We start from the raw sequence: 24,495 nt of genomic DNA, 5'->3' as shown, positions 1-24,495 counted from the left end.
GTCCAGATGAAAAAGTGAAACCGTGATTGGTTCCACACACAAAACGTGATGTCCAACGATTTTTAGTTCCTTGTCGTTGAACTCATTAAACTTAATAACATTGTCAGCCATTCGTAATTCAATCATCATATGAGCTGCATTGTCTCCCTCGATCTTCTTTGAATAAGTGGGAAGATTGATATTTCAGTGGGTCCCACCCAAAAGTTATCACTCTTCTATTTCTCTACTAGACCAATCGAGAGAAGTGTGTCTTTTCTCTTCAACTTCTCTTTTCCTAATTTCACCCATATCAAATAGGCTAGTGCTAGCAACACTTTTTTCAACGTTAACACTCATTCTTTTATTGGATGAAATCAATGCAGGCATCACCGCTTTATCAAATATAGGAGAGTGTTGTTAGAGAGTGTTGTTGCCTCTATCAAATATAGTGTAAAAGAAGTTGTCTTCAAGTTCAAACTAAGAGGCATAGTAGGAACCAAATAAACACAAAAATTAATGGATCAAAGAGGTGCTAATTGTTAACAGACCACTTATGTTCAAAGTCTAAGACTTGATCTACTGGTGCTAATCAAGACAAACAAGCAGAAAAGTTTGTTAAGTTGCAACAAACTAGTGAGAAAAGGAAAGGCAGTGTTACATGATACCGTGTTAATAAACGAATATTGTGAACGATTATTATAATATAATCTTGTTTTAGACTTCAATCATAGAGATTCAAGTGAGAATATTGGTTTTACTACCAAGGAGAGTCTTGATTTAAGTATCGTTTCTCCTAATAGGGTCATTCAACCCTATGGTAGGATCTATTCATAATATCAAAAAAAATATCGATGCTATCAAATATATAGCCAATCGAACTGACATATTACAGAAGAGGAAAAAAGAAAAGAAAATTTCCAACATAGAGGTAAATGAAATTTCCAAATACGGTGTGGTGCAAATCAGTCAATCAACCATTTTCAAAGGTTTAGCTAGTCTTAGCAATTTGGTTGGGATTGTAGCATGATGGAAAAATTCAGAACAGTTTGTGAATATTTTGTTCATTTGCAAAGCAAGAAATCTTTAAAATTTTAAACATAAAGTAATTTCAGTTGAAGCTATGGTAGAACAATTAAAACTGTCATCTTGGAATTGGTTACGCTCAAATCATGCAAGTATTGGGTACTCTATCAGCAATGGTTCTTTGTCTGCGTCTTATAAAATGACTGGTCTGTTTGCTGTTACACCTGTCAGTAGAAACTTGTTAATTGTACTGTGTTGGTGTTTTTTTGGCTGTGTGTGATTAACATATTATTGTTGAAGTTCATCAAACCCCTATTGACCAAATTCATAACTCAATGTTCCTCATAATTGCATTTCTTAAAAAATCTTTGGAGCAATGGCAGTGATTCAGTGAAGGCAATCCTAATTCCTAGCCAAAATCAACGTTTCACAAAAAATTTCTCCAAATTCAAAAAGAAAAACCAAAAACTCAAATGCTTGATACCTGCTCTAGTGGTTCTCACAACACTAATTTTCTATGAAGTATTTATTAACTTTAAAAAGCATAGTTCATCAAACTTACGGTCATTTTTATCTTTAAAAGGCATAGTTCAACCATATAATGGTATGTTTCCAGTACTGAGCGGATTGATTCTCTACATTGAAAATATCTCATATTTCTTCATTCAAACCTTGCAATCTTTCTTTCTAATAAAATAAAGCCTCTTTTATTGTTAAGGGTCTAAATTTCCCATTACTTATAATGCCAACAGAGAGAATACATTCCCATCCCAAGCGTGTGAGATGAGTGCCACCATGAAAGACAACACTCTTACTCAGATGACTAACAAGGCAACAAATATCAAGAAACATAATCAACTCTTTGACCTATATTTCCGAGACAGTAACATTAATATAAGCCACAGTAAACCTACTTCAAACTAACTTTAAAAATTGATTCCAACAGCACATAACCAATTCGATCACCGAAATTCATATAAATTTCTGAAAATAAAAAGACAACAAAACCAACATTGAACTGAATAGTTTAATCTAGAAGTTCAAACCGAAAAACTTAGTAAACTATTGAGAATTTTCCCTGCATAGTTGCCTCCACTATTGCACAGGTAAACCTCAATGACTCAGGGAAAATGAGGCGATCAACCTACTTTGTCGATATAGTACATGTACATCCTTAACAGTTAAGGGCATTTAACTTCCTGTGTAAAAAGAAGCTTCGTGTTCTTGCTCCATCAAATAAACATTATTACAATGGCACAAACTAATAGTGATCTGTCCTTATCTTTATAATAAAGATGTAACCGCCTATTGTTGAGAATAAGAACTAGTATGGCCTGTATCGGGTGGGTCTTCTATATCTCGGAACCCTTCTGCATGGAAAAATTATTTATTTAATAATTAAACATAAAGCATGGGCCATGAATAAATAAAAACATTTTATCATCTCAATTTAATATTAAAAAAACAAAGCCTGGATTGTGAAGAAATATTAACATCTTATCATATAGAGAAAGAATGACAATTAGGAGGAACCAAAACCTACTGTTGATCCAGTCAGAGTCAATTTTTAACACCACCAAATCATAAAATAAAAATCATTTAAGAAACTATTACTTTTTCATATAGCTATTACCACATTTAATGATGTGGCAATGTCAAATTAGATGATACAGAGTTTTCTTACAGAGAATGAACGAACAATAAAGCTATGCTTGGATAAACAGTTCAACTAAATACTTAATTGAATAAAAGCTTATCATTTAAATCGTCCGTACAAGTTGTTTCTAAATATAAAATAAATATAAAATGAGAATAAACTATGTATAAGCCTGTCATGAGTGTTTGTAACTTTCAATAAACTATCCTTATTATATCAGAATAAGCTAAAAACAAGTTCTGAGAACAATACAAGTTATTTTAAGCACTTTCAAACACTTGCACAAATGTCATGATAGCAGGCACACAAGATTTTATAGAAAAATGAAATTTACAAAATACAAATTAAGAGTTGCCATCCATCCATTTTAACTGTAGTGTATACCATTCAGTTAGTGTTGTTGCTGCAGGCAATTATACCAAAACTGTATATATACCTGTTGGCATAGCATGCATCCCTATGTAGTTTTTGGTTATACAAATATAAGTGTAATTCTCAATATCTGTATTACCCTGCCCACAAAAGTACACTTGCAAGGAAAGTATACAGAACATGAGGTTCACTACATTAACAAGCACGCTTATGTGGTTACCTATCATCAGATGTATTACTATCACAAAAGCAAATCCATCCACTAGTTTTATTTAAATATCACAGTCGCGATGTGAAGCACCATTTACACAAAAAGTAAACATATTTACTCTTTAAGATGCCAAAATTTAAACATTGGATGTCATAGAGAAACAAAAGCAACAATGAATTCTGGGTAAAGATTTTATTTTATTCAGTTTCTAATGATAGCTTACCCGTAAGCATATGGTGGAAAGAATGGTGCAGGCATGAAAGGCCTCCTACCGCGGAAACCAGCAGGTCTTCTTCCGTACTGCTTCAATCCAGGAACATTTGTACGTTTTGCAGACACCTGAAGGAAAAACCATAATTCAATTAAAACCAAATGGAAACATGGAGTGATTAGTTGAATTTACACATATAATCAGAACCTTCAGCTGTCGGCCATGCAATTCAGTTTCATTTAAAATGAGAGCATTCTGAACAGCATCAGCTTCAACAAATTCTACATAAGCAAATCCTTTCGGTTGACCAAATTTGTCTGTCAATATTGTGACTCTGTTCACAGTACCACAGGACTGAAAATGCTGTTGGACTTCTTCAGGTGTGCATGCATAGTCAACCTGATTCATATTTTAGAAACCAGTTTGATGAATTAACACTCCGTTGAAGTTTTTGAGATTTAAATGACATGGAAAATTACGCATAAAATGACTAAAAAATGCATTAGACATGTGAGGGTGAGTCACCAGAATCAATCTTGAACACACATCAAATGCGTGATTTTTGAGTGATGCAAGAGACAAGACGACAAAGATTACAACTACCAAAGCTTTTTCCCGCAAGGTGGAACCGACTACATGGATCAAACGACACCATATTCTGCCATGGACCATAAATACAGATAGACCATATAATTTAGATCTATCTAGATGGTTTGGCCTAAAGTTTTCTTTGGTCTCCCTCTTCCTCTAACTATTTTAGTATACTCGCATGAAATTTAAGTGCTTAAAAGCATTACCATGCAGTACAGGGCTGATGAAGGATACAAGCAGTCCAGTTATGAGAAGTTTACCATAACATTTACAAATGATCGGTTTTGCAGCATTATAAACATGTAAATATTTGGTTTCTTACGAGTTACCTGGGTATTTTAAAAAATTTGGATGATATGGATCTGGAATTAAGTCAGACATGTTTTCAGGATCACATTCAGGTAATCAACCAAATGGTCTAGTAGCTCTTATTGTTAGTTTTAATGGCTTTCCAAATTGAAACCGAAGTCCATTTTGGGTTATATATATATGTTAACAAATGGAATGTGTTGTCAATTACAGATCGCAGAATATAGCGGTTTGTTCAAATTCCGCAACAATGCTATAGCACAGCTATAGCCGCTATTTCATAATCTTTCATATCATATTGCGTATTACAGAACAATAGTGATTAGTTCATATTCCACTATGCAATAGTGCTATAGCACCGCTATACTGCTATTTAACAACACTTAATTCGGCAGAGCTTTGAAGATCACCCTGATAACATGTCCCTTCCAAGAGGAAAACAAACTAATGCTAGGGAAACTAAAACACCTTTAAAGGACATGATATCAGAAAATATTTCAACAAAGAGTTTTGACCTTTGACAAAACCATGCTCAATTTCTAAATTACCCAGACTCGCTCCAAACCAAACCAACTGGCTACATGTACAACACACACATCAAATTCTCTCCTTTTCAAGATAGTTTTTTTAAAAAATGGAAGGCTCAATGACTACTTTGTAAAGTAGACCATACAACCTCTTTCCCATCTCAACCATTCCACACACTCTAAAAATAAAATTAATGAAAAGTGAAACAGGCTGTTTTGGCCAATTCCAAACTACTTTATAGGTGCTTAGCTTTATATAACTAGCCATAGGTACCTACCATACCAGGGTTTTTGGTTCAATCAATCTCTTTTGACTTCAAAACTAAAACTGCCTGTTGGGGCCAAATGTTCTAAATTCTAATAGGGGGGCTAACGTTTCGTAAACGTGTTCATGACCGTTGTTTTCAACTACTTGGTGCATATGGCCCGTATTAGTCAATCACGTGCAGTGCGGCTGACGTCTCCCAAAAAAACAAAATCGACATTTATTGTTTGAAAACTAAAACTGCTTGTCGGGGATGGATGTTCTAGAAAAGGGTTTGACTTTTCAGAAACATGTTAAGGATTGTTGTCGCTTTCAACGTGCAGTGCGACTGACTTCCCCCAAAAAAAATTAAATCAACATTTATTATTTCGATTTACATCCCATCCCATCCCAATAATCCAAACATTAAATTCTTAACCTAAAATTCAAACTGTAAGCGACAAAGATGCACCTAAAAACTCGGAAACCGCCAAAAAGATTGCAGAATTGAGTAACAAAAATCATATATATAAGCAAAAACCATCATACACCTAAACGTTCTACTTGAGCACTTGCACATAACATACTTCAGATATAAAACATATAAAACAGAGTAAAAACATAAACTAAAATATGAATTAATCATAAATAAAATCAAAGGTATGCAAAACTCACATTACCGACATAGATCGATCGAGCATCCACTTCCTCCTTTTCAGCTTGAGATACAGAAGACCCAGCAGGATCTAAAATCAAAAATTCAAAAAGCTTAAAAAACCAATAATTGAGCCAAATGATAAACAGATCTGAATTAAACAAACAATGAATCAATAACAAAAATTTATCAAATCTTCGAAAATTGAAAAGCATAATAAGAATGAAACCTTGAACAGCGCCCATCTCTTTCTCAACCTTAGCTTGCATTTCGCGAAGGGCACTAGCTTCTTCCTCGATCTCTTTCAGCCTCTTCTTCATATCCTCCAATTCCTGCAAAATCGATTCATGTTAAAAGAGAATACGTAGATAGAGAAACCCAAACCCTAATTCGTTAACCCTAACCCTAACCTTGGTGGTGTGATTGGATGCGAGTTCTTCATCGCCTTCTTGATGTTCAGCATCTATGTCGGCATCCATGTCAACCTCTTCATCGGGAATGTCAGCACCATAAACTTCGTGCTCTTCCTGCTCCATCTTCGCTACTCTATCCTCTTCTTCTTCTTCCTTCTTCTTCTCCTTGTCGTTCTCTCACTCTCTCTCTCTTCCGCACCGAGAGATTTTTGTCTATGGTATATCTAAACACATTCAAACACCCTTTTATATTATTCTTTTAATTCCTTCAAAAAATATTATTCTTTTAATAATTCACTAAATCTTAATTTTATATGCAACAAGGTCACTTTAGTTTTTCCTAAAAAAAGAAAGAAAAAGAAAAAAAGGTCACTTTGGCAGTTGGTTTATTTACTAATAGAAAATTGCTTTTAAGCACCCACCATTTGCTATTGTAGACCTTAAACCGACGAAAATATCTTCAGTGGACAGTTAACTATCGTTTGCTCAAGTCAACGGTACTTTATTGTCACTTAACTGGTGCTCTAGACGTGTCTTATATCAAGCAGCTCACTTGTATTACATATTATTCACTCGCCACATTTCATATTGTGTTCCATCCAAAAGGTCGAAAGAAGAAACTAAGACATGAGAAGATGCTTATTTGGATAGCCAACTTTGGTTTCAAGACATCATGAATATTGAAAAAGAAGATAAACAATCCAAAAAAGAATAAAATGAAGTCCTTCACAATCCTTTGGATAGTGACAATAAAGAATAGGAAGAACTTGAAGAAGATAAAAATTAAGGAGCAATTTCACTATATAAGATATGGTACTTTTGTTGGTATTCGTATTTTTTTTGTTGATAATGCACCAACATTTTTGTACATGTACGGTACATAGATCTTGGGGTGTGTCATCCTTAAATGCTTAAGGATGATGACATTGTGTTATCCATGTTTTTTTATGTATGAAAACAATTAGCTATATATTTGGATTAGTTCAAACTGTAAGTGTCCAAATTATTTGTATTATCAGTAGAGGTTTGATATAATGTTGCATGATGTTGTCAATTTCTGTAATGTTGGATTGTTGTTGAATTTCAATTTTATGTATTGTTGATTTAATTTTGAGTTAGTGTAATGTTGTTGAATTATGAATGGTGTGATGTTTTGTTGTTGATTAAGAGCGATGATTGTTGTTAAATTGGTGCATTGCTTGTTGAATGATGTCTATGACAAACGGGTATCAGGATATATTGTTTTGTGTCAAGGTTGTGCATTCAAATATTGTAAACTGCATTTGTCTCTGGAACTGATAGTTAGCTACCGTATGGGCAACAACAATTGACTACAATTATTGGAGTGGTTGTTTTTTTTTGAAGAAGTTAAATTAGCCCACCAAATTGACATCGGAGAGAATCGAACCTGGGATCTTGAGGAGGAGCACACTCCCAGATCCCAAGCCTATACCACCAGGCCAACTCAAGTGGGTTATTGGAGTGGTAGTTAACTACAGTTGACTTGAGTGAACGGTAATTAACTGTCGATAGGGGTATTTTTGTTAGTTTATGGCGTCCGAGAGCAAATAATTAGTGCCTAAATGGCCACTTTCCTACTAATAATAATACTGGATATTGGATTTGACTCCTCCAACATAAGATATAATTTTCGCACATACAATGTTGTCATAAGGTGAAACTTACGGCATATCAATTTGTCAGATTGCTTTAGGTGGATTTCATTCCATATGTACCTATACAGATTGAAGATTAGCCTGATTAAATTTAATATTTGTCATTGGATACCCCGAAGACTAATCATGGCAAAAATACTATACTGAGAAATCAATGGAATATAAGGTACAAGATGTATAAGATTCGATTGAGCTTTGTAACGATGCCCGTTTAACCCTGGTCCCCTTGAACTCCTTGAATTGTAGAAGTGACAAAATTGCCATAAAAAATGACTCGCTTGGCCTCCCACTCTCTGACTTGTTGAACCTCATTGTGGTCATGGTTTCAACAATATCAACGAGTTGTTATGAGATTCGATATAATATGTGATGTATACCCTATCAATTTTATGTTTGATAAAAGACATTATCATAACCACTAATGCTTCAAGTGGATCGTTCGACATATCTCCGAAAGCTAATGGTGATAGATACAATATGGGAGGGTTGTAAAAGTTTATTATATACATGTTGAACTGACCTTTACAATTTGAATGGCATATCTATGCTGCTGAGACTTTAATAAAATGCTAGTACATACACCAAATGTAGCCGTAATCCGACAAATTGAATTTTCAATTTTTATGGTCGTAAAGTCCCATCGAACGTATCAAATTTGTTGTTGAACTTTAAAGTTATCTCATGTATTAGATAACTACTAGCAACCACTAAAATTTCCTCAAGCGACCCATACTTGAGAATGAACTTTGTCCCTGAACCATGAGTTCCTTAGCTACTCCAAAGAGTGTTAGGTGCGATATTTTGGATGTTTTTGGGCTACTGGACCAAGAAATACATAAAAGAGTAAATTAAAGAAAATGATAAAATGCATAAAAGCTTGTTTGGTTGTTTGTGTGTTCAGAAAATCTACAAGTCTAATATTTATATGCAAGCACTAGTCCTGTTGGCCAAAACAACGTGAGCCATATAATTTAGTCTCGCTTGGCTATTTATGCATGTAATACATGAATCCTCCTGTTGGTGGAGATATGTGGCATCACACGTTTGGCTTGATCTTTCGAGCTCTTAGACATTTATTGTTTCCCTTATGTGTGTGTGTGTGTGTAACTCTCTCATAAATTGGTTCCATGCTCTTAGTTTCTTTGGTTAGTGATGAAAAAAACATGGAACACAAGTAAAATGCCCAATTATCGTTACAGTGAGTCTTGATCGATTCTATCACTTCCACAACCTTCGTGGACTTCGATATATAAGAAAGACACAAGTAACTCGTATTCAATTATATTTGCATTTGTCTAACCATCAATTGGTAAAGAGAAGTAATGATGTACAAAACCATACCTAGACCTTTAACTCATCCCAACCCATACAATTTGGGTCGGGTGTGATTCAATCAAAGAATAAAATAGGGACAAAAAACACAAACAAGGATGAGACACAATAGAAGGAGTGACATATATATGTGTTACCCGTCCTAACCCAAATTGATTAATATATGATATTATTTTACATTGTTATTATCATCATCATCATCATCATTATTATTATTTTGAAGGAATTATTATTATTATTATTATTATTATTATTATTATCGAATTATTATTATTCCCTTTTTTGTATTTTTAATTCATTTATATGTTTTATTTAGTAAAATAACTATTTTAGCAATTAATATTATCACTTTGTTATACATGTCATATCTATTATCTACCACTTAAAGCAGCGAGTTCTATTGTTTAATACTTTAAAATTGATCCTTTCATTTTGAATGTAAATCATAATTTGTGCTTTTAGTTAAGGTGGAATGCTGTAACATGAACATTATATAGATTAAAGTGATTTTAGTTAAGGTGGAATGGATCAACTTGGGAGTGTTCTTTTTTTTTTTTGAAAGATACTCGGTAGTGTTCTTGTATCGTCTTGTTTTTATTGGAGTCATATCTCATCAAATTTAATCAAGTTTAGGATTGGGTTCGAGTCTAAATAATTGGCCCACTCTAAGTTAGGATCAGGTTTTGGTCTAGCCAATCTCGCCTCGTATACTATAATAGGAATACTATTATTTATAACAATATATAAAAAGAATAAGTGGGATAGATTTTCATTATTCAAATTATACCGTAAACAAATTCACAAACAAAAAGAAAATATTTAATCACTATACTTATAATCAAAATTAAATTTTCACAAAAACATCATTCATAACATGTCTGTCTTTCTCTTAAAGAAAATGTGTTTGTATTTTTTTTGGAAGAAACGTGTTTGTGTTTCTGTTAGTATCCATAAATTTTATTTTAATATTTTAAAAGATTTCACAATATTATCAGTGTAATTTTTTTTTTACAGGGTTATTAGTGCTTTACCCCGTACTATAGGTCATTTCGGTTTTTCACCTTGTAATTTTTTTTGTTTCGTTTTTGTCCTTCTAATTTGAAAATTTATGGTTTTTGACCTTCAAGAATTTTGACAATACAAATCGACGATATGACATGGGGTAAACCGAAATTTGCTTAAATTAACAGGGGTAAACCGAAATTTGCTCAAATTACAAGGGATAAACCGAAATTTTCTCAATTTACAGGAACGAAATTTGTCATGAAGATCCAAAATAAAAAAAATCTTTAAATTAAAAGGACAAAAACCAAACAAAAAAATTACAGAGTGGAAAATCAGAAATAAAACACCATTAACATTTTTTTATATATTATTGTTGCAATATTATTGCAATTCTACTCAACTTTGCAGGGTATTTTATTAATTTTATTTTATTTTAGCAATCCTAAATTTGAAAGAATTCTCTCCCTCGCTCAACATAGCGACAGCTTAAACCCTTGCCGCCGTGGAAGCTAGCCAGGGTTTACCGTTCGATTTCTATCTCCGATCATGGAAGAAGTCGAAATGGAGGAATCAACATTCAGCAACGAATCCAACGATGATATATGCAATTCAATTCTCTCTCGTTTCTCAAACTCCACCGCCGCAAACCACCAACACCTCTGTGCCGTCATCGGTGCAATGTCACAGGAACTCAAAGATCACAACCTCTCTTCTTCACCTGTCGCATACTTCTGCGCCACATGCTCATCCCTGGACCGCATCGCACAGGAACCTAATCCACCTATCCACCTCATCGACGCACTTTTAACAATTCTCTCAATTGTTATCGTTAAAGTTGCCGTTGCTGTGTTGAAGGAGAAGAGAGAGTTTCTATCGGAGCTTGTTGCGAAAGTTGTTATGTTGCCATCGAGTTTGGAGAGTGGTGTTGTTCATGGATTGAAATGTGTTTCATATTTGTTGATTCACAGGGATAGTGTTCATTGGTCTGATGTATCGACATTGTTCAATTTCTTGTTAGTTTTTCTTACTGATTCAAGACCGAAGGTAACAATTCGTGAATTTCAAATTTTCTATCTGATAGGGTTTTACTTGTGTAAACTAAGTTTAAAGTTTAACTTGTTATACTCTCGCTGTAAAAAGCTTTGCATTGTCAACAAATTACAATGATATTTGTCACTTTAGAAGTAGTTATGATTAAAGTCAAACCTTTATAATAATCTGATGGTTACTGTTACTGGGAGCTATACAAATGTGAAACTAGGGATCAGGAGCAACTCACTTTAGAGTGTAAAGTGAATAATATCATTGTTAATCAACAAATCATAGGTATTGTAGGTAGATCATAAAAAATCATGAGCTTGTTTAAATAACAACACTTAATTTTCTCACTTTACACTTTACTCACTTTAGAGGATCCAAATCCTGAAATTGAGATGCAATTTTGATAATTACTTTAGTGCATATACCATAGTCTATAGGACATTGTTAGATCGATGTCTTCATTTTTGTAAGACTATCAAACTCAGTTGATCCTATCCTAATACAAGTTGTACACTGCTTTTGTTTTGGTTTGGTCCGGTCTAGTATACAATCTTCAACTTCCATCATCATTGGTCGGTTGGTCACAATTTTTTTTTTGATGAAAAAGCTTTGAGATATATAATTGTCATTTAAAACGAAACGGTCTAGGATTTGTCTTGTTTGCCCTTTTCATTTCTAACATTCTGAGTTAGAGCGCAAGACAGTCTGTAATAGTTGGGAGTGGGACATGTTGCACCTTTTTAATTTGTCAAGCTTGTGTGTTCGTGTATTATTGTATTGTGGAAAAATTATTACTATTGTGAATTGTGGGGGCAAGGGGCGGCTGTAGCAAGGTTACATGACTTTTGATTAGTTTAATAGACTGGTTCTCTTCCAACAGGTAAGAAGGCAATCTCATTTGTGTCTCCGCAATGTCTTGATAAACTTTCAAAATTCTTCGCTATTAGCAACTGCAAGTGAAGGGGTCAAAAACCTACTTGAAAGGTTTCTACTGCTGGCCGGTGGAGCAAATGCAAATGATGATGATGGAACTAAGGGAGCAAATGAAAACGATGGTGATGGAACTAAGGGAGCCCAACAAGTTTTGTATATTCTTGATGCCTTGAAAGAATGCCTTCCTTTCTTGTCTCTAAAATACAAGACCAACATTCTTAACCACTTCAAAACTCTTTTAAATATGGGTCAACCCCTAGTCACAAGGCGCATAACGGATGGTTTAAATTTTCTCTGTCTTAACCCAACATCGGAAGTTTCCCCCGAAGCACTACTTGAGGTGTTATGCACATTATCATCTCTTTCTACCTCATCAACTGAGATTTCTGGAGATGGTATGACATTTACTGCTCGCTTGCTTGATGCTGGAATGAAGAAAGTTTTTTCTCTAAACAGGCAAATGTGTGTAATTAAGCTTCCTAGTGTCTTTAATGATCTCAAAGGTATCATGAATTTCAATTGTGTTTGTGCATATAGTTAGTTACTTGTTTTGACAACTATGGAAGTACGTGTTCTTACTTTTAAATGTGCAGATATTTTGGCATCTGAACATGAAGAGGCCATACTTGCAGCCACAGAGGCACTCAAGAGCATGATCAACTATTGCATTGATGAAAGTTTGATTAAACAGGGAGTGGATCAGATAACTTTGGATGAATCAAGGATGTCAGGACCAACCATTATTGAGAAAATTTGTGTAACTCTTGAGAGCCTACTTGATTATCACTATGCTGCTTCTTGGGATAGAGTATTTGAAGTTGTTTCCTCTATGTTTCACAAATTAGGTATTTTGATTGCTGCAAGTCTTGTTTCAGTTTATTGTATTGTTGTATAATTTATATAATTTGTTTGTTGGGTCATTCGTTAGTTCGATTTGTTGTAATTTGACTAATAATGTATACAAAAGGGAAAGACTGTGTTCAGAGTAAAATTTGAATCAAAAGGGAATGATTTAAAGATTGGTCTAGGTGTAAAAATGCCGAAACTAGGGAAAAATATAAGATAGCCGAGAAAGAGACGTTGCAGATTATACTTTTTGCAGATTATGTAGTCATGCGTGGAGAGTCAAAGGGGGAATTGAATGGGGCGTTGGAGACTTGGAGACAAGTCTTGGGAGCGTATGACTTCCATCTAAGTAGAAGCAAGATAGAGTATATAGAATGTAATTTCAGCAAAAGGTAAAGTAGTTCTACCTCAGAGTGCCATTAAAAAAAAAGTTCTACCGAGATCATATCATACCCCAAGTTACCACTCAAATTGTAAATCATCGTATTCAATCTGGCCATCTGAGTGATTCAAATGGAGACAAGCCTCAAGTGTTTTTTATGCGATACGAAAGTACCGCTCAAGTTGAAGGGGAAATTTTATCGGACAATTGTCAGATCAGCGATGTTGTATGGAACAGAGTGTTGGGCGGTTAAAACCAACACCAGAATAAAGTAAAGCATAGCAGAGATGAGGATGTTGCGTTTGATGTGTGGTAAGACTAGACATGAGATTAGAAATGACAACATTAGAGAGTGAGTTGGGGTAACACTTATAGTAGAAAAGATGGTGGAAAATAGGCTTAGGTGGTTTGGGCATGTGGAGAGAATACCTGTAGATTTGATAGTAAAGAGAGTAGATCAGATGGAGGATAATCATATCACAAGAGGTAGAGGAAGACCTATAAAAACTATAAGAGAAACTATTAGAAAAGATTTAGAGATTAATGAGTTGAATCCAAACATGGTTTATGATATAACATAATGGCGTAATTTGATCCATGTAGCCAATCCCACTTAGTGGGATAAGGCTGGTTGTTGTTTTTGACTAATAATGCATACAATTGTTGTTACACTTCTCCTGTTTTTTCTCTTAAATATATGTGTACAACTTCCTATAATTTCATTACACAAATAATACATAATTCCTGTTACTTATTTTTGAGATTACTGCTATAATCAATGCAGGAAGTAACTCTCCTTACTTTATGAGAGGTATACTCAAAAACATGGAAGATATGCAGCAGCTGCCTGATGAAAATTTTCCCTTTAGGAAACAGGTCACTATCTTTTCAATGTTGCTTTTTTTTTTTGTTGCCAAACTACACAAATATGAAACTCAAAATCTTATGAAACGAGCTTTGATATGTTCTTTCCCAGCAGGACCATATGCCCCAATTTTGAACAGTTTCTCATATGGGCTGACCTGTAACAGAGTTGAATGTATTTTGAATTATATTATATTATGGTATACATGATTTCAAAAGCCAATAGGCGTTCTGTAACAACCTTGTTATTTATTCTGTGACAAGTCTGGGTTTATCTTATCATGTGTATAAAATTGGGCATTCGATGATGTTGATGACTATGTGTGTGTATATTATATTATTATTATTATTATTATTATTATTATTATTATTATTATTATTATTATTATTATTATTATTATTATTATTATTATTATTTGTATGGTTAGAAAATAACAAAATCTAGCATTGAATTTTTCAATTGATTCATACAAATTTGAGTGGTTTCTTGGTTTGTTTTTAGCCAGTATCATAATTAAGTCGATTTTTGTTAGAGGATCTGGAAATCTTTTTTATCTTTAAATTTTTTTTATGTGCAACAAATTACTGATGTGAAGTACTGCTATATTCTATGTCGTGCAGCTTCATGCGTGCCTTGGGTTAGCTCTTGTTGCAATGGGACCCGAAACTTTTTTATCCCTTATACCATTAAATTTGGAAGCTGAAGATTTATCCGTCTCAAATAAATGGCTTTTTCCAATTCTAAAACAGTATATTGTTGGTGTGCGTCTAAAATATTTTACAGAGGAAATTTTGCCTATGATTGAACGAGCAAGGGAGAAGGCTCAAAAGGTATTGGACATTTTTTTTTTTGAGATGCACTGTTATTTTTCTTCATGGTATTCATTTCCTACTTTGTACATTTTGCAGCTTGAGAAGCAAGAACTGATGAAAGCAGACACACTTGTTTACTCTTTGTGGTCTTTGCTGCCTTCATTTTGTAACTATCCTTCAGACACAGCTAAAAGTTTCAAGGATCTTGAAAAACATTTACGCAGTAAACTAAAAGAAGAACCTAATATTCGTGGAATAATATGCACTAGTTTGCAGCTTCTGATTAGACAAAACAAGAACATTCAGGATTCAAATGATAAGGATTATAGTAGGCAAGATATGGCCAAAGAACAAGTCTTGTATAATTACTCGCAACAGGTTGCAACAGAAAATTTGAGGGCACTGGAGATATCTGCCAATAATTTGTTGAAAGATCTGTCAGACGTGTTCCTGAAATCTACAAAAGATGATGGTGGTTGTTTGCAGGTACTCTTTCTTCAATGCAGTATGCACTATAGTTGGGCCAAATATATGAATTGCGTCTTCTGTATGTGCATGCATGTTAGCATAACATAAAACTAGAGTTTGCATTTCTGTTTATGTCACTTTTCTTTTTCTGTTGTTTTGATATGTGCTATGCAATTCTTTAATTATCCAGTGTGCACGTTTCAGCTTTCATATACGTGATGTCAACAAAATAATTCTCACCAGTTGCCAGCATTTTGGCTTTGGAGTTATACAATATTTTGCATTTGTATGTCATTGTCCGAGCTCACTTCACTCCTAGTAAATAAGTTAATGTTAAGATTGAAGTAAATATATGACAATATACACCCCCTCTCTCTAAAGAAATATCGATCTTTAGTTTAAAAACTCGAATAATGATTATGTGGGCTTGCAGAGCTTATTGGTTTGTATTGCTCCTTAGTTATCCATGAGTAGATGTCTTGAGCAAAAAGCTTTAGAAGTGTTCAACCAGGTCCTTCAATTGTGAATATAGAAATAGAATTTATACTTATATATGGCTTAACAGAACTACAACCGACAGATCTTCATTATTCTGATAAGGTTTTTCACGAACAGATGTACTAGTCTATTTTTTTCTTGGTTTCTTGATTACTTGACAACTGAGAATTAAATTTGTCCTTATTTGTTACATTTGATTTGTACAAGATATTTATAGTGATGATTTTGCTTCATTTACAGGGTACAATCGGTGATATTGCTTCTATAGCAGAAAAAAAAGTTGTGCAAAACTTATTTAAGAAGAAAATGTCGGATCTCTTAAAATGCACTCAAAATGCCAACAAAGTAGACGATTCAGAAAGCTCTATGCAGATTGATACACCAAATGACGTGTCTCAATCAGTTCTCAGGTGTTGATTATCTTCTATTTCTCTCAATTGCGTCTAATTGATTTTTTTATTTTTTGTGAAGTTGGAAATAATTTTTAGTCCAGTCTGCATTTTACTTAAATTATGTGCTTGTTGGGTGTCGGTATTATTTCATGAATTTCTTTTCATCCCAGGGCGCGGCTTCTTGATTTCGCAGCTTCATTGTTGCCTGGATTAGATGCGAAAGATATTGATTTATTATTTCAAGTAATAAAGCCAGCATTGCAGGTTTGTCTAAGATATATAGCGCTCCTTGCAAGGAATTTTGGAAACTTCTTTTTCAAATAGAAATGCTAAGATGGTTATTGTGATTATTATTTGTAGGATGTTGGTGTCATGCAGAAGAAGGCATACAAAGTTCTTTTGATCATGCTCAAGGTATTTGTCTATTTCATATTATTTGATTTTTCTGATTAACACAGAAGTTTCAAATTATCTTGTATTGGTTTTTATTTGTTGGTTTATCCTTCTGAGCTAGTTCCATGTTAGAAAAACATTTCTGCTTACTGTTTTCTCCTTGGATTATTCTTGACAGAGCTCAGACAGTTTTGTTTCATCGAAGCTTGAGGTTCTGCTTGGGCTTATGGTTGAAATTCTTCCTTGCCATTCTTCTGCCAAACGCCATAGACTTGATTGCCTTTATTTCTTGATAGTCCATGTCTTGAAGTCAGAGGCATTCAAAGACGAGTTCCTTTACTTATTAAAATCAAAGGTATCCAAAGTTGGGTTATTGCATCCATGTTTGTCACCTTGATGCACACTTTTGTTGTGGTGTATCTGATAAAGAACCTGAACTTATGTACTGCCGACAGGATGAGTCGATGGCGATGGCCTGGCCAGAAGTTTTCCTCACTGAGATAATACTGGCTCTAAAGGAGGTAATGCAGTGTTAAATGTGGAAATTTTTGGTCATGCAGTTTTATTTGTCCCTTTCCAATGTCGCATTTCTTAAAATAACTGAATCAGTATATTTCTTTTGGCTCTGCTCGGTTTTATCTGGCGTCAGTACATTTCTTGGGTATCCAATTTCCACGCATTTTTTAGGTGTGGGGGTGGGTTCTATGTTGTCAACCTTCCTGATCCTAACTGGGAATTTCCTGATATGTCCATTTATAGTTGTAAGCAATGGTTGTTGCACATACAATAGCACACTGGGTAAGGCAATTAGGCAACCATGTTCACACACTGTGAACCTGTTTTTGTACCCACCATATGTAAGACACTAAGATGCATAACATTACTGTTGCATGCTGCTGGCAACATTCAAAATGGTGGTATTTAGGGAGTAAATAAACTCGGGCACCCATGATTTCATAGTGACCATCAAGCGGGTGTTCTCTACATAGTCTTCTAAGGTTCCAGCATGCCAATATGATTGACAATCACCAAGCACATATCACTTTTGATTAGAAGTAATATATCTTTATAGTCAATTTAGTCAAAAATATATATCTTTACAGACAATAAAAATGCATTATTTTCACTCAACTTCACTCTGTATTAAGTTTTTAATAGGATAGGATGGCCACTATTGTGTTTGCTCTGGCAAAAAAATAAGCAGTCTGTGATTGTTTTCTTTGTGATTTTAGTCATTATGTGGATATAATGTTCAGAAAGGAATCAAGAGATGTTAATCATGTACAATACTTTTGGCCATCCAAATTAACTTCACAAGCTTCCAGACGTCCTAAATTTTGAGGTTATCTTTACAGGCTAATAAAAAAACCAGGAACAGGGCTTATGAAATTCTGGTCGAAATTGCCCATGCACTTGTAGACGAGGAGAGAGGTGGGGACAGAAATAACCTCTATCAATTTTTTATCATGGTAAATTTTCAGTTTAATTTATGCTTTTTACATCTTCTATTTTATTTGGTTCCACTTGATATCATCTTGTACTCTTATTGGTAGAAAAATGTACTATCTGTGCATTACCCATACCAACCGTAATTTGAATTTGTGTTGTTTTGTGAGCTAAGGTTGCTCGCGGCCTTGTTGGGAAAACTCCACATATGATAAGTGCAACAGTCAAAGGTTTAGCTCGCTTGGCTTATGAGTTCTCTGATCTTGTTTTAACTGCTTTTGATTTGCTTCCATCCACATTTGTCCTGCTGGAAAAAAAGAACAAAGAGATTACCAAGGTTTGTTTCATTTTCTATTTTGTTGGTTAAATGCATTGCTTACTGAAGGAACATTTCCTTGAGCCCTTAATTAAATACCTGTCTTCTCCCTGCAGGCCAATCTTGGTTTATTAAAGGTTTTAGTAGCCAAATCACAAGCAGAAGGATTGCAAATGCATCTGAGGAGCGTGGTTGAGTGTTTGTTTAAGTGGCAAGATGATGCCAAAAATCATTTTAAAGCAAAGGTTTTTGTTTTCTTATGTGATCGTTTCTTAAAGAAAAAGAATCAATGTGATTTCATTGATTTGTTGAGTATGGCTGTTGTTTTGGAATTCAAGCTATTCATTCATATTTTGAACCAGAATCAAATTCTTTTCAGGTTAAACTTCTTTTGGGAATGCTTATCACGAAGTGTGGATTGGATGCCGTTAAAGCTGTCCTGCCTGAAGAGCATATGAAACTTCTGTCCAACATACACAAGGTTTGTTGAACATCATTTTGATAATTCTTTTAGGCTAAAATATGCATTTGGTCCTTGCAAATATAGCGAGTTTTGGTTGTTGCAAAAAACAATTGATTTATACCCCTGAATTTTCAAAAAAACTAAGCAAGTCCTTAAGGTGAAATTTTAGCTGATTTGGCCAATTTAAACTTATGCGGCACATGCTGACTGTGTGAGTATTGCTGACTGGGCATATTTTACTATTAAAATGATAATTACCTTTAATTATTCTTTTAAAATATTTAATTAATCAGTATATGAATTAAAGATAAAAAAATCCATCAATCTTCATCTTTAACCCCAAGTGTCTCCTTATTCACCCCCACAAATTTCCAGATCTAAATCACTGCCTTTGTCAATCGAATTAGTCAAAATCATATTTTGAAATTTAAATTTCACCTTGCTATCACATACCATCGTCAAAGCATTGAAAGGGAGAAGAAAGAGAACAAATTAATCAAAATCCAGATCTGGGCACTTGAAAGAGAACAAATTCTATGGGTTTGATGTTTCACTTCCATTCCCAATCAGCTTCTTTAATACAAATAATAAAAACATTTAACACAAATTTGTAAAAAAGTAATTTAGGGGTTCTTCAACTAGAAACCCGAATCTTCATGAACATTGTTGAGCTTCAACACCAAAAAGCAAAAAAAAAAAAAAAAACTTAACCTTCTTCAGCTAGACCCAGAAACCTGCACAACCTTCTATCCACATCACCAACAGCAGCCCCTAAATTCTCCTCCAACCCCTCCTCAACATCTCACTAACATTCGTATAGTCTGAAACCAACTCATTGGTGAACTTATTTTTTATATCAGACCTATGTTGGTTTTGCAATAACCCAAATTTATTGCTACATTTTGTTGTTCATTTCCAAAACCTGACCCATTCTTCTTCATCCATACATTCTTTGATCTCCCAGAACCCCAAAAACGAATAAATGAGAGCCTTTTGTAGATTTTTTTTAATGCCAAATGTTGGTAATTAGTTGTTAGATTAGTTTTTCTCCTTCGTCTGGGTTTGAACCCTAGGACCTCCAATTTCTCATCCCTTAGCTCAAACCAGTTGAGCTACCCAACCCCCCAAGCCTTTTTAAGATCTAGATCTAGAAGTTCCAGCTTCTTCAAAAAAATGTCGCTGCGCAGTCTATCGCATGTCAGAATCTCTGTCCTCGGAATCACAGTTCCTGACTACTAGCTGTTGTGATGAGGGCGAAGATCAGGCTGGCGATGGCGTTGTGTGAAGTTCTGTTGAGGGGGGGTGAAGGTTAAGGAGCGTGAAGCAATGGAGATGGGGATTGCGCACACGCATCATAGCGAGGATAACACAATGTAGGCTGCGATGCGTGTGGAGGAGGAATTAACAAGACGGAAGTGGGTGGGTGATGTTTTTACTGAAATCAGGAAGGTACCCTCAAGTTTGTGGTGTCTCGGGTTTGGCTCTCATCAAGTGTGGTGCTGCCTGGGCCTTCTTCTCTCTTGCTGTTCCATGCATTTTCTGCAAACTTTAAAAATCCTCTTCTGATTCGTAGTTTTCACCAATGAATTCTTGTTGTCATCTCATCATAGAAAATAATAGTGGAGTGATGTGTGTCTAATGGCAAGGTAAATGAAGGAAGATGCACACAATTACAATCTCAGAGATAGATGGTTTTTTAATTTCTGAATTAGAGATAAAGAATGAATAAGATTCTTGGTTTGAGTTGAAGAGTTTTAATGAATATGAAAAAAATTACAAGTTAGCATGTCATATCTTTGTCATCAGTGCCACATCTGCACAAATTGGTCAACTCGGCGACATGCCACGTCAGCAAAGATTGACCACATCAGCATTTTTTGATTAAAAAGAACACATCAAGGACTTTTTTTAAAAAAAATTGAAACTTTCAAGGGTATAAATCAACTTTTTTTAGCAAGGACCAAATGCATATTTTAGCCATTTTTTTGTGTTAAAATCTTCGTGTAATTGTCGATCCATTTGTAAAACAGATCAAGGAACGGAAAGAGAGGAACCGAGGTGCTAAATCTGAAGAAACTAGGTCTCATGTTTCAAAAGCAACTACATCCAGGTAATGATCTTGTATTTATTTGCTTTATTCAAAATGAAGAGAAACTTTTCAATCACATAACCCTTTGAGGTTTTGAATATTTATCGTCTTGCACTTAGATGCAGTGGCCTTTCAATTCAAATATATGCTAATTTCTTGTGTATAATTAAGTTAAGTGAACTTCTACAGTTAAAAGTAATAAATAGCTATGCCAAAATGGTTTTTAAGTTTGGTTCACCACTAAGCTTTGTTGTAAGACATGCACAGCCATGTTAGAGTGACATACTTGACCCCAAAAATTGTCATTTTTTTCTTCTAAATTTTGAAAGTGACAGGACATATACTAGTTCCATGGTTAGTCTTGTACTTTTAAAACCATGCACTTCTAAAGCTTTCATCATTCTTTTGTAGTTAATATGTTTGCTATATTGAATTCAAAAGTTGTATCTTGAATTGCATTGGAACAATGTGATATCTTTTTCAGGCAAAGTAGACGGAACCATATGGATATTTTTTCAGATTTTGATAGAGACAGCGCCGGTAGTGATGCAGAATACCTGAACGGCAAGACAATTTTTAGCGGGGGCAAATCTTCCACGCATCTCAAATCAGCAGTGTCTTCATTTGGGTAAAGCTTTAGGTTTTTAATCTGTCTATTCATCGCATGAATTTTGTTGGCACACTTGTAATCATTGTTAATATAAATGGAGTCGTTATTCTGGATTTTTGTCTGCTTCCTATCTTTTTATTTTTGGTATTGCATAAATTGGCAGTGGTCCTTGATGAGTAATAATCCATCCTGTGATGAGTCATCCAGAACCTACTATAAAATAAAGTGTAGAGAAAATCAATTTCAACTAACAATGTCATTGCTTGTTCCATCTAGGTCCAAGATGAGACTAAAAAACAATATTCCTGAGCACTTATCTGACGAATCAGATGACGAGCCACTTGATTTGCTTGACCGGCAGAAAGTAAGGTCTGCTCTTAGATCTGAGAATCTCAAAAGGAAGTCAAGGTCAGACGATGATGAGGTGGAGGTAGATTCTGAAGGACGTTTGATCATCCGTGAGGAAGGGGAACAAACGAAGAAAAAACCAGCTGATTCAGACTATGATGCTAGGAGTGAGCCTGATAGTCATTTGTCTGCAAGGTCCGGAACTAAAGGCCAGAAGCGAAGAAGAACAGCAGAGCCTGGTAGGGCTTACACTGGGAAGGAATATGCTAGCAGAAAAGCTGGTGGAGATATTAAGAGGAAGGATAAGCTTGAACCTTATGCATATTGGCCACTTGATCGGAAAATGATGAGTCGTCGGCCACAGCAACGGGCTGCGGCAAGAAAAGGTATGGCAACTGTGGTAAATATGACAAAAAGGCTTGAAGGCAAGAGTGTCTCTGGCATGCTTTCTATGAAGAGTATGAAACTAAAAAGAACTCAAAAGAAAGGCAGGAAGCAAAAGAAAATGTAGCAGATTGATAGAGCCATGGTTTGCTGTAATTTAGTGTATTTATTTGATGATAAAGGAAAACAAGTTTTTGGGTTTTAGTTTTCTTATACACGAGCACTTGTGTTAAATTTTTTAATTAAGTGGTATCGTATATTATTTGCAGCCGGCTTTCTCTGTTTTCGTTTACTCCATCCGGTCACTATTATAAGCAAAAATCAACTTTTTAGGTTCATTCATTAAATGATGTATCTAGTCTATATTATTAACCAAATACATCATTTAATGAGTGAACCTAAAGAGTTGATTTTTGCTTATAATAGTGACCGGAGGGAGTTAGAAAAAAGAATTATAACATTTCATTACCTTTTTTTTTTATAGAAACGTTTCATTACTTAAAATGTGTTCAATACAATTTGATGTATCCACCAATAAAACTCCTCATTCATTCATAAGACAAACTCTACTATGTTGTGAAGGGATGAAAATGAAGCATCAATATTACATTTTATCCTTTATGATGGCTTACTACATTTGACAATCTGTCTCCCATCGGATCTTAAGTACTACGAACCTGTCAAACTGATTTCCACTCATGGCAATTTGACGATGGTAATTGAAGACTAGGTTGCGTAACCTCGTGAGTGGATATCATCGTTGTTGACTCCTATGTTGTTATTTGTATGCATATATATGAGAACTTCCCTTTCTCTTTGGATTTTGAAATTGTATGTGTCATTGTGTAATACCTGTGTCTTATTTAAAAACCTCTTGCAAATTTAAAAAAATTAATTACTTGAGAATTATTTTCATACATAATGATTAGGAAAAGTTACATTCACCCCCTCTAGTTTTATCGTGGACACTAAACTTCCCTAAAATTCTTCTATAATCGACAAACACCTCCCTTTACAAGTTAACACCACTCAAAAGTGGTATGCTTGTATTAGATTCAACAATATCTTAACTTTTAAGTAGTTAAATTCATCTTTTTTCACCATTTTCCAAAGCAATATTTCTATTTTTATCATCTTAACCAATGCCCAAGGGCATTCTTTAGCATTTCCCATTATATAATTAATAAAATTCACTACAACAACAACAAGCCAATTTAAAACCTGTAATCATCTAGATCTTACTCATGCCAAGAGAAGAAAAATAAACATTAATAATTTTACTCAATGACAAGAGAAGAACAATAAACATTAATAATGTTTATTAGACGACGACAAGGGCGGGATTTGATTTTTGTCATAATAAAAGCAAAGATTGTGATTCACGCCCTTTCATTAAGAATCGTATATCTTTCTTATATATATACGATTTTTAATGTAGTTGTTCCATAAAGTGGAAGGAGACAGTGATACAAGATTAATTAGAAGAGATATATGATGTGAATTATAAGGAAATTACTTTTCTTTCTTTTTCATTTTTTTTCTTCTTTTTTTAATGGAAAGTGGAAGGAGCCAGCGGCAGGGCAGTGGTAATACATTCGCATAAACAGGTGTTACAGAGGGCTGACAATAACTCAAGTCAACTTCAACATTATTTGACTAGTCACCTCTTTTAAAATAAAATTTCATATTTTTTAAAATTAAGGTCTATTTGTTACAAATTAAAATAAACGTGATTTTAAGATTCAATAATTTAGAGAATTTATAAATAAACAAAGCCAGAGTCTATTTTGTGTTTATTTATCGTAATAAAAATCACTTTTAAAAAAATTAATTCAATTTATTTGCATACATCTATATAAAAGGTTTTTTGTTGTAAAATCATCTCATCTTTTAAAAAAAAAAAACGTGACTCCTCAAAAAAAAAAACATCTATTTTTTAAGAACATACTCTTAACATGTTTCAATTAGACAGTTTTTAACCAAAAGTACCCATTATATTATTAG

General features: G+C 34.3%; 2 protein-coding genes across 4 annotated transcripts; one reads left to right on the top strand and one right to left on the bottom strand.

Annotated features, from left to right (window-relative positions):
• Window positions 1-1,952: 1,952 nt before the first annotated feature.
• PABN1 (polyadenylate-binding protein 1) lies at window positions 1,953-6,412 on the bottom strand. Of its 3 annotated transcripts, none has more exons than XM_085729709.1 (6): window positions 6,190-6,412; window positions 6,009-6,111; window positions 5,800-5,870; window positions 3,661-3,852; window positions 3,466-3,581; window positions 1,953-2,372 (listed from the first exon to the last, which is right to left on the bottom strand). In XM_085729709.1, the coding sequence occupies exons 1-6, from the start codon at window positions 6,313-6,315 to the stop codon at window positions 2,327-2,329; spliced, it is 654 nt and encodes a 217-aa protein (XP_085585835.1). In that variant the 5' UTR covers window positions 6,316-6,412; the 3' UTR covers window positions 1,953-2,326. The 3 variants fall into 3 exon arrangements, with proteins under 3 accessions (XP_085585835.1, XP_085585844.1, XP_085585831.1); XM_085729718.1 differs by having other exon boundaries at window positions 1,953-2,369; XM_085729705.1 differs by having other exon boundaries at window positions 5,800-6,111.
• A 4,141-nt stretch (window positions 6,413-10,553) lies between these two features.
• Window positions 10,554-22,759, top strand: LOC146956584 (uncharacterized). Its single transcript, XM_085729646.1, has 18 exons — window positions 10,554-11,249; window positions 12,127-12,682; window positions 12,773-13,024; window positions 14,192-14,283; window positions 14,893-15,102; window positions 15,181-15,570; window positions 16,291-16,460; window positions 16,613-16,706; window positions 16,803-16,856; window positions 17,014-17,190; window positions 17,291-17,356; window positions 18,191-18,304; window positions 18,457-18,618; window positions 18,714-18,842; window positions 18,977-19,078; window positions 21,091-21,170; window positions 21,634-21,777; window positions 22,036-22,759. The coding sequence occupies exons 1-18, from the start codon at window positions 10,752-10,754 to the stop codon at window positions 22,616-22,618; spliced, it is 3,873 nt and encodes a 1,290-aa protein (XP_085585772.1). The 5' UTR covers window positions 10,554-10,751; the 3' UTR covers window positions 22,619-22,759.
• Window positions 22,760-24,495: the final 1,736 nt, after the last annotated feature.

The sequence above is a fragment of the Medicago sativa genome, chromosome 1 (assembly GCF_051527215.1).
Source record: "Medicago sativa cultivar Bolivia chromosome 1, Bolivia_mono, whole genome shotgun sequence".
In the NCBI taxonomy this organism is placed as follows: Eukaryota; Viridiplantae; Streptophyta; class Magnoliopsida; order Fabales; family Fabaceae; genus Medicago; species Medicago sativa.
This window is presented reverse-complemented; position numbering and strand designations above follow the sequence as displayed.

Bases quoted from the DNA above. Each gene is read 5' to 3' on its own strand.
- PABN1 (XM_085729705.1), bottom strand. From the start codon at position 6,315: ATGGAGCAGGAAGAGCACGAAGTTTATGGTGCTGACATTCCCGATGAA. The intron at 6,112-6,189 runs GTTAGGGTTAGG...TCGATTTTGCAG, and splicing joins CATCCAATCACACCACCAAG to GAATTGGAGGATATGAAGAA. The intron at 3,582-3,660 runs GTTCTGATTATA...TTTTTCCTTCAG, and splicing joins TGCATGGCCGACAGCTGAAG to GTGTCTGCAAAACGTACAAA.
- LOC146956584 (XM_085729646.1), top strand. From the start codon at position 10,752: ATGGAAGAAGTCGAAATGGAGGAATCAACATTCAGCAACGAATCCAAC. The intron at 15,103-15,180 runs GTATTGGACATT...TACATTTTGCAG, and splicing joins CAAGGGAGAAGGCTCAAAAG to CTTGAGAAGCAAGAACTGAT. The intron at 16,857-17,013 runs GTATTTGTCTAT...TATTCTTGACAG, and splicing joins TTCTTTTGATCATGCTCAAG to AGCTCAGACAGTTTTGTTTC.